Source organism: Rhineura floridana, chromosome 4 (genome assembly GCF_030035675.1).
Source record: "Rhineura floridana isolate rRhiFlo1 chromosome 4, rRhiFlo1.hap2, whole genome shotgun sequence".
NCBI classification, from domain to species: Eukaryota; Metazoa; Chordata; class Lepidosauria; order Squamata; family Rhineuridae; genus Rhineura; species Rhineura floridana.
The window spans coordinates 175371767-175384823 of NC_084483.1; the positions used below are offsets into that span (position 1 = coordinate 175371767).

The 13057-nt window shown below is 43.9% G+C and overlaps 1 protein-coding gene across 7 annotated transcripts in view; it reads right to left on the reverse strand.

The window, feature by feature from the left end:
• TRAF5 (TNF receptor associated factor 5) overlaps positions 1-13057 on the reverse strand; it is a 69871-nt gene that overhangs the window by 9945 nt on the left and 46869 nt on the right. For 6 of the 7 annotated variants that reach the window (XM_061625280.1, XM_061625278.1, XM_061625279.1 and 3 more), the window contains 6 exons: positions 11948-12049; positions 10381-10449; positions 9241-9405; positions 7106-7183; positions 6739-6813; positions 6075-6167 (listed from right to left, as the gene is read on the reverse strand). In XM_061625280.1, the coding sequence (XP_061481264.1) occupies positions 6075-6167; positions 6739-6813; positions 7106-7183; positions 9241-9405; positions 10381-10449; positions 11948-12049 (582 nt within the window). The remainder of the gene's footprint in view (positions 1-6074; positions 6168-6738; positions 6814-7105; positions 7184-9240; positions 9406-10380; positions 10450-11947; positions 12050-13057) is intronic. The other variant, XM_061625281.1, reaches the window with a different exon arrangement.

The following is a 13057-nucleotide window of genomic DNA, read 5'->3' on the forward strand; positions in this document are numbered from 1 at the left end:
ATCTTATCTGTCTCTGGTTCAGCTTTCTGGCTGTTTGGAGGCTTTCAAGATTCTTGTGGTCGGAGCGCACTTCAATTCGATGAGAGGTCCCCTCTAGGTATTGTCTCCAGTTTTCAAAAGAGTCCTTGATGGCCAGCAGCTCCTTCTCCCAAACTGTGTAGTTCTTCTCTGCAGGCTTTAACTTCCGAGAGAAGTACGCACAGGGGTGCAGCTCCTTCCCTTCTTGGTCTAATTGTAGCAGGACCCCCCCGATGGCAAAATCTGAAGCATCTGCTTCCACTACGAAAGGGCGGTTCGGATCAGCAAAGCGCAGAATGGGCTCAGTAGCAAACCTTCTCTTCAGCTCCTCAAAGGCCTCGGTGGCGTTCTCTGTCCATTGAAACTTCTTCTTCCCCCTTAAACAGTCAGTCAGAGGAGCTGTTAATTTGGAAAACCCTGGAATGAACTTTCTGTAATAATTGGCAAACCCCAAAAACCGTTGTACATCCTTTTTGGTGACAGGTTGGCCCCAGTCCAATATGCAGCTTACTTTCCCTGGGTCCATCTCCACGCCTTCCGCTGAGATTCGATATCCAAGGAAGTCTAGAGACTTGAGGTCAAATCCACATTTCTCTAATTTAGCATACAGGTGATTTTCTCTCAGTCTCTTCAACACCGTCTTCACATGCTGGTCGTGGTCTTCCTGGTTCTTTGAGAACACCAGGATATCATCTAAGTAACAGATTACATACGTGTCCAACAAGTCTCTAAACACGTCGTTCATGAATTTTTGAAAAATTCCTGCACTTCCACAAAGCCCAAACGGCATGACCAGGTATTCATACTGTCCGTAAGCGGTCAAGAATCCTGTTTTCCATTCATCTCCCTCCTTCATTCTGATCAGATTGTACGCTCCTCTCAAATCCAACTTCGTGAAGATTTTTGCAGAGCGCAGTCGGTCCAGCAACTCTGAGATCGGGGCAGCGGGTAGCTGTTGGGGATGGTGATCTGGTTCAATGCGCGATAGTCGTTACAGGGTCTGAGTTCCCCCCCCTTCTTTTTCACAAACAATAGTGGCGCTCCAGCAGGGGATTGTGAGGGGCGTATGAATCCTCGCCTCAGGTTTTTATCCAGGAATTCCTTCAGGGCCTCCCTCTCATTCTCTGTGAGAGAGTAGATTCTCCCTGATGGGATGCTGGCTCCTGGCACTAGGTCAATCGCACAGTCGTAAGGGCGGTGGGGGGGTAAAGTCTCTGCCTCTTTTTCATCAAACACATCTTTGAATTCTTCATACTTTGGCGGCAGGGTCACTTGCTCGATCTCTTGCACTGCCCCCGCTAAGGTGTTCTTGATTCCTTCAGGTTGACAGTTCTCCTGGCAATACTGTGAGGTGAACCACACCACCGCCTCCTTCCAACTTATTTTGGGTTCATGCTTTGCTAGCCAGGGCATTCCCAGAATCACCTCAAAGTTCAAGAGATCTGACACGTATAGCGAAATGAACTCTTCGTGCCCAGGGATTTGAAGTTTCACTTCCGCTGTGGCTTGTGTCACCCCTCCTGACTTCAGGGGTCTCCCATCGATAGTCTCCACAGCTAGGGGAGCGTCCAGTTTCCACCGGGAAATTCCATGACGCTTGACTAACTTTGCATCAATAAAATTTGTGGAGGCTCCACTGTCAATTAAGGCAGTGGAATTAAACACCACTCCTCTGGAAGTTGTAATCCGAATAGGCAAGACCAACACCCCCTTTGAGGGAGGTTGGATCGTTGGGGGGCCTTTATACAACGCTGCCCCCAGTCCACCGGCCTGCACGTGGACTGGGTGTTCTAGTTTCCCGACGGCTCGGCTTTCCCCCCTTTCAGTCCACAGTCTCTGGCCACATGGCCCGGCTTTGAACAATAAAAGCATAAACGTTCCTGGCGTCGTCTTTCCTTTTCTTCTTCCGACAGTCTTGGCCTAGCCCCTCCCTGTCCCTCAGTTGCATTACCTGCCATCCCTGCAGTGGGAAGGGTCTTGTTGTGGGATGCCGAGGCTGAGTATCTTGGGACCTCCTGCTTCCTTTCCAGGCGCCTTCCATCCGGTGATCTATCTGTAGGCATAGCCGGATGAGCCCTGGTAGGTCAGCGGGGGGGGGAGGTCCTGGCCAACTCATCCAGGATTTCAGCATTTAATCCACTCCGGTACATAAACATCAGGGCGGCGTCATTGTAACCAGTTTCCTGGGACAGAATTTTAAAAGCGTTAGTGTACTCGGAAACAGTCCCTTTAGCTTGCTTCAGAGCGCCTAGTTGCCGCGCTACTGTTTCAGCCCTTTGCGGGTCTTGAAACATCTCGGTCATCTCCTGTATAAATCCTCTGTACCTTCCTAAGACAGTATCCTTTCTCACTTGATACGGAGTCACCCATTTTGCAGCTTCTCCCTCCAGGAGGCTAATCACGAAAGCTACTTTAGCCCCATCGTCTGGAAATTCCGTGTGCCTGACATCCAGATATAACTCACATTGAGCCACGAAGGTTGCCCACTGATCACTTTGTCCCGCGTATTTTGGGGGCAATCCAATGGGAACCTTTACTACGGCAGCTGGAGGGGCTGTTCGCATCTGGTCTATCGTGGCCTTCAAGGTTTGATTATCCATCTTCAGCGCCTTGAGTGCTGCTAGCAGGGCTTGAACATCCGTCTGCAAATCAGCTACCTTAGTCCTCAAGAGTTCCACTTCTTCCGTCTCAGAAGTGGGGTTCGTCCCCCCCCTGCTCCCTTTGACATCTTGTCCCAGTCAAGTGAAGAGAGCGTTGAGGGTGATTTAGGTGGCTCTGTCATGCTGTCAGGCCCAGGATGTGACTCAGGAACCAGACCAACGGCTGTAGTTAATCCGTGTTTTATTAGGGTAATGTCCAAACAAAGACTGCGTTTTCTCATGAAGCAATACAGGGATACAGGTCCTGCGGCATTGGGAGAAAGTTGACAGAGCAAGGGACTTCTTCCCGCCTGTTCTTTAAGAAGGGGCCAAACGGGCGCACAATCTTTCGCTCCTCCTTAACTGCCCCTCAGGTACTGCCCGCCTTCCCCCCCTTCTCTCCTGTCTTTTCAGCTGTCTGCGTGTGCGCGGTGAGGGGGGAAGCATCACCCCCTCCTCTTCTGAAGTTTCCGATTCCAGGATGGGGGATAGGGGAGGGGCTGATGGTAAACTGCCTCCCCGCTTTTCGGCTGTGAGCAGCCCTCCCTCTTTCTCTTGCTCTGAGCCTGAAAGAGGGGGAGGCGTGAGAATGTCCAGGGAGGGCTCAGGCTCCCCGTCGCTAAGCGACCTTATCACTGGCGGTTCCTCTGTTTCGTCTTCGCTCCAAAGGGGGGAAGTTCCTCCCCCTTCCCTCTGCCATCCATCCGAATACTCTTCTCCCAACTCTCCGGGATCCAGCTCCCCGGGATTGGGACCCCAGCTCTGCCTTCCGACAGTAGAGAAGAGCTGTAGATGCCAAACACTACAGATATATGGAAGGGTTAGTGTTAGTACTTACTCTGTTTTTCCATGAGAACTTAAGTGACTCTAGATGTATGGAACCAATTGACAGAGGCCAATAAAAAACTGAGTTAGAGACCTGTAAAGTATTGTACAGATACTTTGTAGGGTGCCCCAAGAACCAACATATTGTTGCAAGGTGTGAGAGTTTGCCTACTCGTATTTACATGCACATTCATATTACCTACTACAACAGTACAGGAGAGTTGCAAGTTCCCTGCCCCCCTTGCCCAAAAGAAAGAAATCAGGGGGAGTAAACTGCCATCATGGCCGATTCCTTGGGCAGCCAGTAAAAAAAACACCCGTTTTTTATGTACCCTTGTTACAGATTCATAGTAGCCCTATGCATAAGAGAGCATATGCAAAGAAGGAAATTTGTCTCAACTATTTTTGCATGTAGCAGATTGGAAAAAGGATGGGTTTTGGTCAAAAGTAGAGTTAGTATAGAATGATGCAGAGAGAAATGTGAAGCATTGGGCCTAGAAAACTGCTAATCCAGACTCTGTAGTTGCCAGTTCTCTGCTTTAAGAACATAAGAAGAGTCTGCTGGATCAGGCCAGTGGCCCATCTAGTCCAACATCCTGTTCTCACAGTGGCCAACCAGGTGCCTGGAGGAAGCCCACAAGCAGGGCTTTCTATTACATGTATTTCTATTACATACTTTGAAGGTCCCCCCACTTTGCATTTCTATGCAATTATAGTCTTGCTGCTATTGCATTATGAAAAGTTACACATATGTATATTATTTTTGTTTTATTTTATAAATATAAACACATACACAAAAAATCCAAAATATGTCAATTACACATACAGTAATATCTCTACAAATTACAACTGCCAAGAATTTTGGTTTCTGGGCACCTGTCTGGGACTCTTTACAGAAAATATATGCTCTTCTCTGTAGCCAATGTTTAAGATCTGTCCATACATGCAACCTGCGAGTAGAGATATAAAGTGGCTCTATAATATGCAATTTGGATGGGTTTTAACAATGGCAATGCATATCACACTCCAAAAACACCATGTAGGGAACTGTTCACACATATGGATTCCCAATGAACCTGCACCCTTGAATTTGCATTATAAGCAGATGCTCTTCTGGGTTTTCCCGTATATGGAGTGGGGCCAAAAGTAAATGGAGCAGCAGTAAGATGTGTAGGAGATATTCAGAACCCTGAACAGCAGATGGGAAAAGTGCTATCAGCTTTACACTTCTGCTTTCTCGGTATGTTAAATCTCTTTGATCACATCCACACCACACATTTTAAATCACATTGCTTCTGCTTAAGCTTTAGCTGGATCCCTTACCTCCACACTCCTTGTGTTATCTTGCCTCTGAACCATGTTTGTTGTTTGGCTTCAGAAGGAGTCATGACTCCGATGAGAAGAGGCACCAGACAGTTTTGCAGGGGAGGTGCTCTCTATTTAAACCAGATATAAAGGGTTCTAAAAACCCAGGACTAAGTTTCAAAAGGGAGACAAATATAGGAAGGAGGTATTCTTGCCAGCCTCTCTGAGGTACAGTGGATTACTTGGGTCCCATAGGAGATAATGCTGTTGACTGTCTCCATTTGTGTGTGGGGATACTGGGTTCCGCTGAAACCAGTACGAGTTTATAACCTGCTCTATGATTAACTCCTAGCACATTGGTGGTAGTGCCTCTTTAAGGTCACAGTGAAGAAACCAAGTTCTTTTCCTTCCCAATTTCTCTCTACCATGGGACAGGTAGATATTAATGCCCCAGCTTTCTTACTTCTGGCTATTTTCTCCCCCACCCCCCAATCTCACACACCCACTGGCTTTCACAAGACAGGAAAATAATTACTTTTACATGCCACCTTTTTCCTTTCCTGATTCTTTTGCTTTCCTTGCAGCAAAGCTGGGTCTCCACCTCATAATTCCATATTGGGAGGCTCTCCATCTCTAAGTCTCTCCCCTATGTCTCTGCTGTAGTAATCAAGTATATGATCCAAGCAACGTGCAAGTGGGTTGTGTGAAGTATTAACAGCCCTTTCTATTTTGCAGTGGAGTTTCAAGCTTCAAAGCCTTTTTTTTCTTCTAAATCGTTTTATATCGGCATGTTATTACCTTTAAGGCTTCTTTTAGAAATAAAATACTACAAGTGTAACAACAGAGTAGTTATTGCTGGCTCTCTGGAGCAAGCATACTACTATTAGTTTCTTTTCTGTCAGTGCTAAACCTCCCAAAGCAAGCTAGTTATTCATGGCCAATACAATCCTGTTGCTCTGTGCGTGCAATCGACTCCAGTAAAAATCTCATGAGCAGTAGTATCACCAATTCCCCAAAATTAGCTTTTCTGCAAGTACACATGTAAGATACATTTTTAATCTATTTATTTATTATTACATTTATATCACGCCCTTCCTCCTAAAGGAGCCCATGTCAGCTGTACAGGCACACCAACTGATCTGGTAACATCCAAGACATTGTGCAACTATGGTACACCATGGGAAGTGAAGCCTCTCTCAAACAACTTTGAACTTTTAAAATTGTTGTTTGTCTCCAACCTAGAAGTTAAAGGGTTTGGGAGGAACCACCGTGAGTTTTGTACTATACCTGATCTTCCAGCTGTGAGTTCTTGTCTAAGATCTGTAGCATATGTTCTCCCAGGTAGACATTTACATGTTCTGAAAGTTTTCCTCTTTTAATCTAAAAAGAGAATATGCACAAGTAGTGAGAACAAAGCAAATCTGATACATCATAAACTAAACATAAGCTTTTGCTTTAGCATGATTTTGGATGTAGCAGGGGGGAAAATCCCAGCAGGGATACTTGGTCCCATCTGCAGTATACATTTGAAGTAATATTATATCACTTTAAACAGTCATGGCTTCCCCTAAAGAATCCTGGGAACTTGTTAAGGGTGCTGAGAGTTGTTAGGAGATCCCCATTTCCCTTATAGAGCTACAATACCCAGAGTTCCCTGAGAAGATGGGTTGACTGTTAAACCACTCTGGAAATTGTAGCTCTATAAGGGAAATGGGGATCTCCTAACAACTCTTAGCATCCTTAGTTCTCAGGATTCTTTGGAGGAGGCCATGACCACTAACATGATATAGCAGTACTTTAAAATATATAGTGGAGATGGAGCCTCTGATATAGTATTAAACCAGGACAAAAAGAGGACAGGACAGAAAGAGACATTGGTTAGCGAGTCCCTGTTTGTGCTTTGGGAGCATTAGCTTCTACTATAGTACCAGTGATAACTGCATTACAGTACCTTTGCAGAACAGCCATATTGTTTATATGGACAATCAATTTCCACCTCCGGACATACTGAGACATGCTCTTCTACCTGCAAATATTAGCAAGTTTTAAATCACACACTGCAATATTTGGGGGTGGGAGATTATGACCCTAAATTCCTGCAATAGTATGAAAAGGAACAAGATGACATTACAACAGCATTTCAAAGGGGTTCGTTACTGCTACTTTGTGCTCTTACAATACATCTGGACGGCAAGCTCACATAATTACTAAAATGAAGAGCAACACTGTATGGTGGCTAGCAAAAACTAGGCAATATGTTCTCTTCTCACAACAGCATATGAATTTGCAAGCTTGCAATGAACAAAATAATCTTGTACCTCTTTTGTCAGAATTATCTGCAGGCAGCCATGGGGACAAATCAAGGGATAATCAGGACAATCTGTTCTCTCGTGAATCTGAAAATTCATTGGGAAATTCAAGAGAAACGAAGAGGTTGGCACTATTTAACATTGTTCATTTAGAAGCAAAAGGCAGAAGCAATTGTAAGGACAATCTACCAGGAATCCCCTATGCAGTTCCCACTGAAACGAACAGCAGTGCTTTTTTCAAACACTCTGAAACAGCTTCCATTACTCCAATGGGGAATGCAGGATTTTGCTTTTTCTACACAAGGTAGGCATTTCTAACTTGCTGCATGTTACAGCTTTATTGTCATTAAGTCCCTCCTTGATTTTTCTTGCTTCTCATCTTTCCATCTTCTATTGTAGAATAAAAACTAGTACACAATTGGAAATATGCACAGAGAAAAATCAATCAAGTAACAGGCTAACTTGTGAAAAAAGCTGAAAAGCTTAACATTCAATTCATACAAATTTTCAGTTTTTAGAACTGTTGCAGAGAACTTGTAAGAAGCCTCTATTTCTCTCTCACTGCTTCTCAAAGTTTCCCTGACATGCAGTGTAAAGTATGAATGCTTCCTTTCCACTCTGAAACTTACAACTTACACTCTGAATGGCAACAAACTGGGGTTGACTGGGGGAAAAAAGATCCAACATCTCCAAGAACACCAGAGAGGCTTCTTGCAGTGCCTTTGGCCATCCCCAATGTTTAAATAGTAGCATAGCTTAATGGCTATTAGCCAGCCTATGAATATTAACAAGTGCCAAATCCCACCAGGACCAGTGTTTCTAAGCTTAGAAACATTTGATTTAAGGATCTGATAATTGTCAGAACTGCAGCAATTAGGGAGGGGGAGTTTATTTTCTTTCCTCCCTTGCTGTTATTTTGACAATAAATTTCTTCCTGGAACTTGCTGTTTGCATTGGGAGGAAACCCCACTAGCACAAAGATCCATTTAATGGTACATAAAGCTTATGCCATAATAAATGTATTACTCTAGGTGCAATAAAAGATTACAATGAGTGCAACAGCAAGTTCATTTGGAACCAAAAGGCAGAAGCAATTGTGAGTAGTGCAATCAAGAACACTTTTATGTATTATTTAACACATTTATATACCATCTTCCATTATTTTTTTTCTAGGTGGTTCACAAGCATCTAAAACGCAAATTCATTGAAAGTAGTATATTAAAGCAAATATAGCAGCATCCAAGATCTAAAACTAAAATTCTGCAAGCTAATACTGATGAACCTCAAAGGTCTGGGGAAACAAGTTTTCAATGAGTGCTGAAAGTACACCACCACTACGGCGCTTATCTTATTTCAGACTGAAGCAATTCCATAGGGTGGGCACCCAACAGAGAAGGCCCTCTGCATAGTTACTGCAGGATGGGCCTTAGCAAGCAGTGGTATAACAAAGGCCTCACCTGCAGATCTTAGTGACTGGACATGTCTATACAGGAGAAGGCATTCCCTCAGATGCCCTAAACAGCTTGGGACCAGGCTTTATAAATCAACAAAACCTTAAACCTGTCTCAGTAGCAAATTAGCAAGCAAAGCAGTTTTTAGAAACTGTGTAAAATGCCCATGGTAGGTAGCTACACTCAGCTACCTAGCTGCAGCAGTTTCTGGACTAACCTTAATGGCTGCATTACAGTAATTTAGTCTTGAGGTTGGCAACACTTGGGTCACTGTGGCCAGGCTATCACTGTCTAGAAATGGTTGTGGCTGCTGTACTAGCCCAAACTGGTAAAAGGTGTTCCTGGCCACTTGGGCCTCCAGTGACAAATTTGGATTCAGGAACGGCCCCAAACCATGTGCTTGTTCCTTCAGGGGGAGTGCAATCTCATCTAGAACAGGCCAATTACCCAGTTCACTGATCTGAGAACAGCCTACCCACAAGGCCTGGTCCAGAGCTTGCCAGGCCACACCTGACTCAGATGTAACAGAGGAAGAGAGCTGGGTGTTATCAGCATACTTGAAATCTTCACAGCATTATCTTCCAGACAATTATACGAGTGTAAAGGGGGGAAGCAATCTCTAAGGTATTAACCGTCTGAACCACATTTATTATTTTCCGCAGCAGTTTGGAAACATTTTTCTTTCCATCTTACCTTTAAATTAATTAAAGTCACAAGCTGATTACAGTACTGGCACAGTTCCTTTCGATAGTTACACTGCAAACGTAGGTGTTCTTGCAAATTCCTCTGAAGAATTTTTTCACAACACCCTTCATTAGTGCACTGCACACTTTCAAACAAACACTGTTGTAGGTGATCCTATAAAGCAGAATAGTGTATTACCTACATCATAAAGATCACCATAATATACTGGCGGTGACCGACCAGGAGAGAGACCTCGGGGTTGTAGTGGACAGCATGATGAAAATGTTGACCCTCTGTGCGGCAGCTGTGAAAAAGGCAAATTCCATGCTAGGGATAATTCCATGATAGGGATAATTAGGAAAGGTATTGAAAATAAAACAGCCGATATCATAATGTCGTTGTATAAATCTATGGTGCGGCCGCATTTGGAATATTGTGTACAGTTCTGGTCGCCTCATCTCAAAAAGGATATTCTAGAGTTGGAAAAGGTTCAGAAGAGGGCAACCAGAATGATCAAGGGGATGGAGCGACTCCCTTATGAGGAAAGGTTGCAGCATTTGGGGCTTTTTAGTTTAGAGAAAAGGCGGGTCAGAGGAGACATGATAGAAGTGTATAAAATTATGCATGGCATTGAGAAAGTGGATAGAGAAAAGTTCTTCTCCCTCTCTCATAATACTAGAACTCGTGGACATTCAAAGAAGCTGAATGTTGGAAGATTCAGGACAGACAAAAGGAAGTACTTCTTTACTCAGCGCATAGTTAAACTATGGAATTTGCTTCCACAAGATGCAGTAATGGCCACCAGCTTGGACGGCTTTAAAAGAAGATTAGACAAATTCATGGGGGACAGGGCTATCAATGGCTACTAGCCATGATGGCTGTGCTGTGCCACCCTAGTCAGAGGCAGCATGCTTCTGAAGACCAGTTGCCGGAAGCCTCAGGAGGGGAGAGTGTTCTTGCACTCGGGTCCTGCTTGCAGGCTTTCCCCAGGCACCTGGTTGGCCACTGTGAGAACAGGATGCTGGACTAGATGGGCCACTGGCCTGATCCAGCAGGCTCTTATGTTCTTACAATGTGTTGTATTTGGAGATCCTTGGGTACATGCGCAAGGAAGGTCAGCCGACCCGTAGTCGACAATGCTATGCCTACCTTCTCAGGTTTCCTGCTTTTTGGTACTGTGAGATGGGGGGCACAATCACTGGGCAACGCAATAGGCATCTGTGGGAAGAACCACATCAATCCGTTTCCCTCCAAAACCTTGTCTTTTCCTCTCCTGTTGCCAAGCATGCATCCTTTTTCCTGTTACTTTCTTCTACTAACAGAAGAAGCTGGGCAATGGTCATGCTCAGTGGTAGAGCAGCAGCCTTGCATGAAGGAGTTCCCAGGTTCAGTTCCTGGCATCTCCAGGCAGAGCTGGGAGAGACTCCTGCCTGAAGCCCTGGAGAGTTGTTGCCAGTCAGTGTGGACAATATTGAGCTAGATGGACCAATGGTCTGACTCAGTACAAAAGCAGCTTCCTATATTCCTAAGCTCTGCAGTGAAATATCCTAATTTTTTAGATGCCCCAAATGCCAATATAAAACACATCATGCACAAGTAAGACAAGTTTCTTTTAATTCTTCTCTTTGAGTAACCCATTTAACAGAGAACTGAGCCGAGGGCTCTTGTAGAGTTCTTTACCATTGTCCCAATGTAGCTTTATCCTTTGTAGGCACATCAGTCCTCCCCAAAATTCAGAAAGGGAGCAAAAGCTGTGGACAACACATGCTTTGTCCCTCGCGATCAATGGAAAACTTCTACCAAGACTTTTAATGTTTCACCATTTTGTACCTTAGCCCCAATTCAGCAAATTCCATGATCCGTGCACAGATTTCCACATGCAAATCGTTCTCTCCACAAATGCAAAAAGCTGCTTTGTGTGGGTAAGCTAAACTGCAGAGCTTAGTGGAAGGGCCACAGCTCAGTGGGAGAGCATCTGCTTTGCATGAGGAGGTCCCAGGTTAATTTCAATGGGAGGGACTCCTGCCTGAAACCCTGAAAAGCTGCTGCCAGTCAGTGTAGACAATACTGAGCTAGATCAGAGCTTGGAAAAGTTACTTTTTTGAACTACAACTCCCATCAGCCCAATCCAGTGGCCATGCTAGCTGGGGCTGATGGGAGTTGTAGTTTAAAAAAGGTAACTTTTCCAAGCTCTGAGCTAGATGGACCAATGGTTTGACTCAGTGTAAGACCTTCCTATGTTCCTGCTCACATCCAGTCTTCTTGCTCACTGCTCTGCCTGATCTATAAATCTATATGCACAGCATCAATTGGTAAAATAATAAAAAACCCATCCTTCCTCTTGAGATGCAGGGATTGAAAGCGAAGAATACAGATGCTTTATTCCTCTCTGCCCCCCCCCCCCGAGTCCACAATACTCACTTATTTGGCAGGGGCAAAGCCAACTGTCTGCATATATACAAGCATTTTCCCAAAACTGCATGAGCTAATAAGCTGTTTTTAATCGAAAAACAAAAATTGAGGTTTCAACAAGTAAAACAAGCAGTTTAAACACTGAAATATCAATTCTTTTATTTGCAGAGTGTTCACGCCCACACAGGCTGACACCTCTCCTACTCATAATGGAAAAAAGTAGCTTTAACAATAATACAGTTGCTGCGTGAAGGCAAAGACATCAACATTGACTCAGTTGATATCAGAATACAGGAAGACAAACCTGATATCGTCCCAGAGATGTTTTTGCTTTACAGGCTGGTGAATTTCTGCAGAACACTTGCAAATTGAGAACTTCCCTTTTACAGCAATTGTCTTTGAAAACCTATACAAACAAGCATAAAAGCTTATTTCAAAGCACATACAGAAGGACAATAATTCCTTACACTTTTTAAAAATGTAATAAGAAGCCAGGCTCGCTTCAGGGAATATTGTGTGCTAAGCAAGCATCCATGTTGTAGTTTGGAGAGTGAAGCTAGTACTAATTTCATATTCTTGAAGTCTCTAGACTAAGGGAGTAACAGCAATGAGTCATAAGCATATGATGTATAAAAACCCCTTGAATTATAATGTACACAAATCTCTTGAATAAGAGGGATGGTGGTGATGAAGGAATCTCACCTTTCCTTCTCTTAACACACAGAATATCCATAACAGGTTCCATATACAGTTCTATCTTCTCTGGTTATTAAGGTTTCCAGTCTTTGAACTCTCTTCAATCTACAACTGCTCCAAGAATCTCAGTTCACAGAAACGGCTAGAAGCACCTTTCGCTGATTGCCCTGGTAAGAAGATTTTAATCTTTCTCTAAATCATCTCTGGCAACAGTCATACATGCCTCAAATCTCTGGCAACAGTCATACGTAATCTCAAAACAAGACTACTGTGGAAAAGGGTCACAGAGATAACCCACTTCCTCTGTGCCAGAAGCTGCAGTAGCTGCCAATTTTTTCTTCTGGGCATGAGTCAAAGAGGTGGCTTTGAGCTATAAATCCTGAATGGCTTTGGGCACTATATACTTTTAGTGGTAACTTCTTGCCTCATGATATAGATCAGAACCATAAAGATCAGCCAAGAGGCTCTTGACTGTGGCAGAAGGATGTCAAATCTGAACAGCAATTGCTGGCTGGAGTTATGAACTTGCTTCACAATCGTGAAGCTCACTTTCCCTTAAGGAGTGGGGAAACAGATCCAGCCATTTCTGAAAGTTTTGGATTTCTGAGTTTGTTTTTACATTTTGATAAAATGGAATTATTTTTAAAATCTGTTTTAAAAATTTCCAACACTTCTCCAAACTTCCACTGATTCTTCACCTACATACAAAAAATATTGC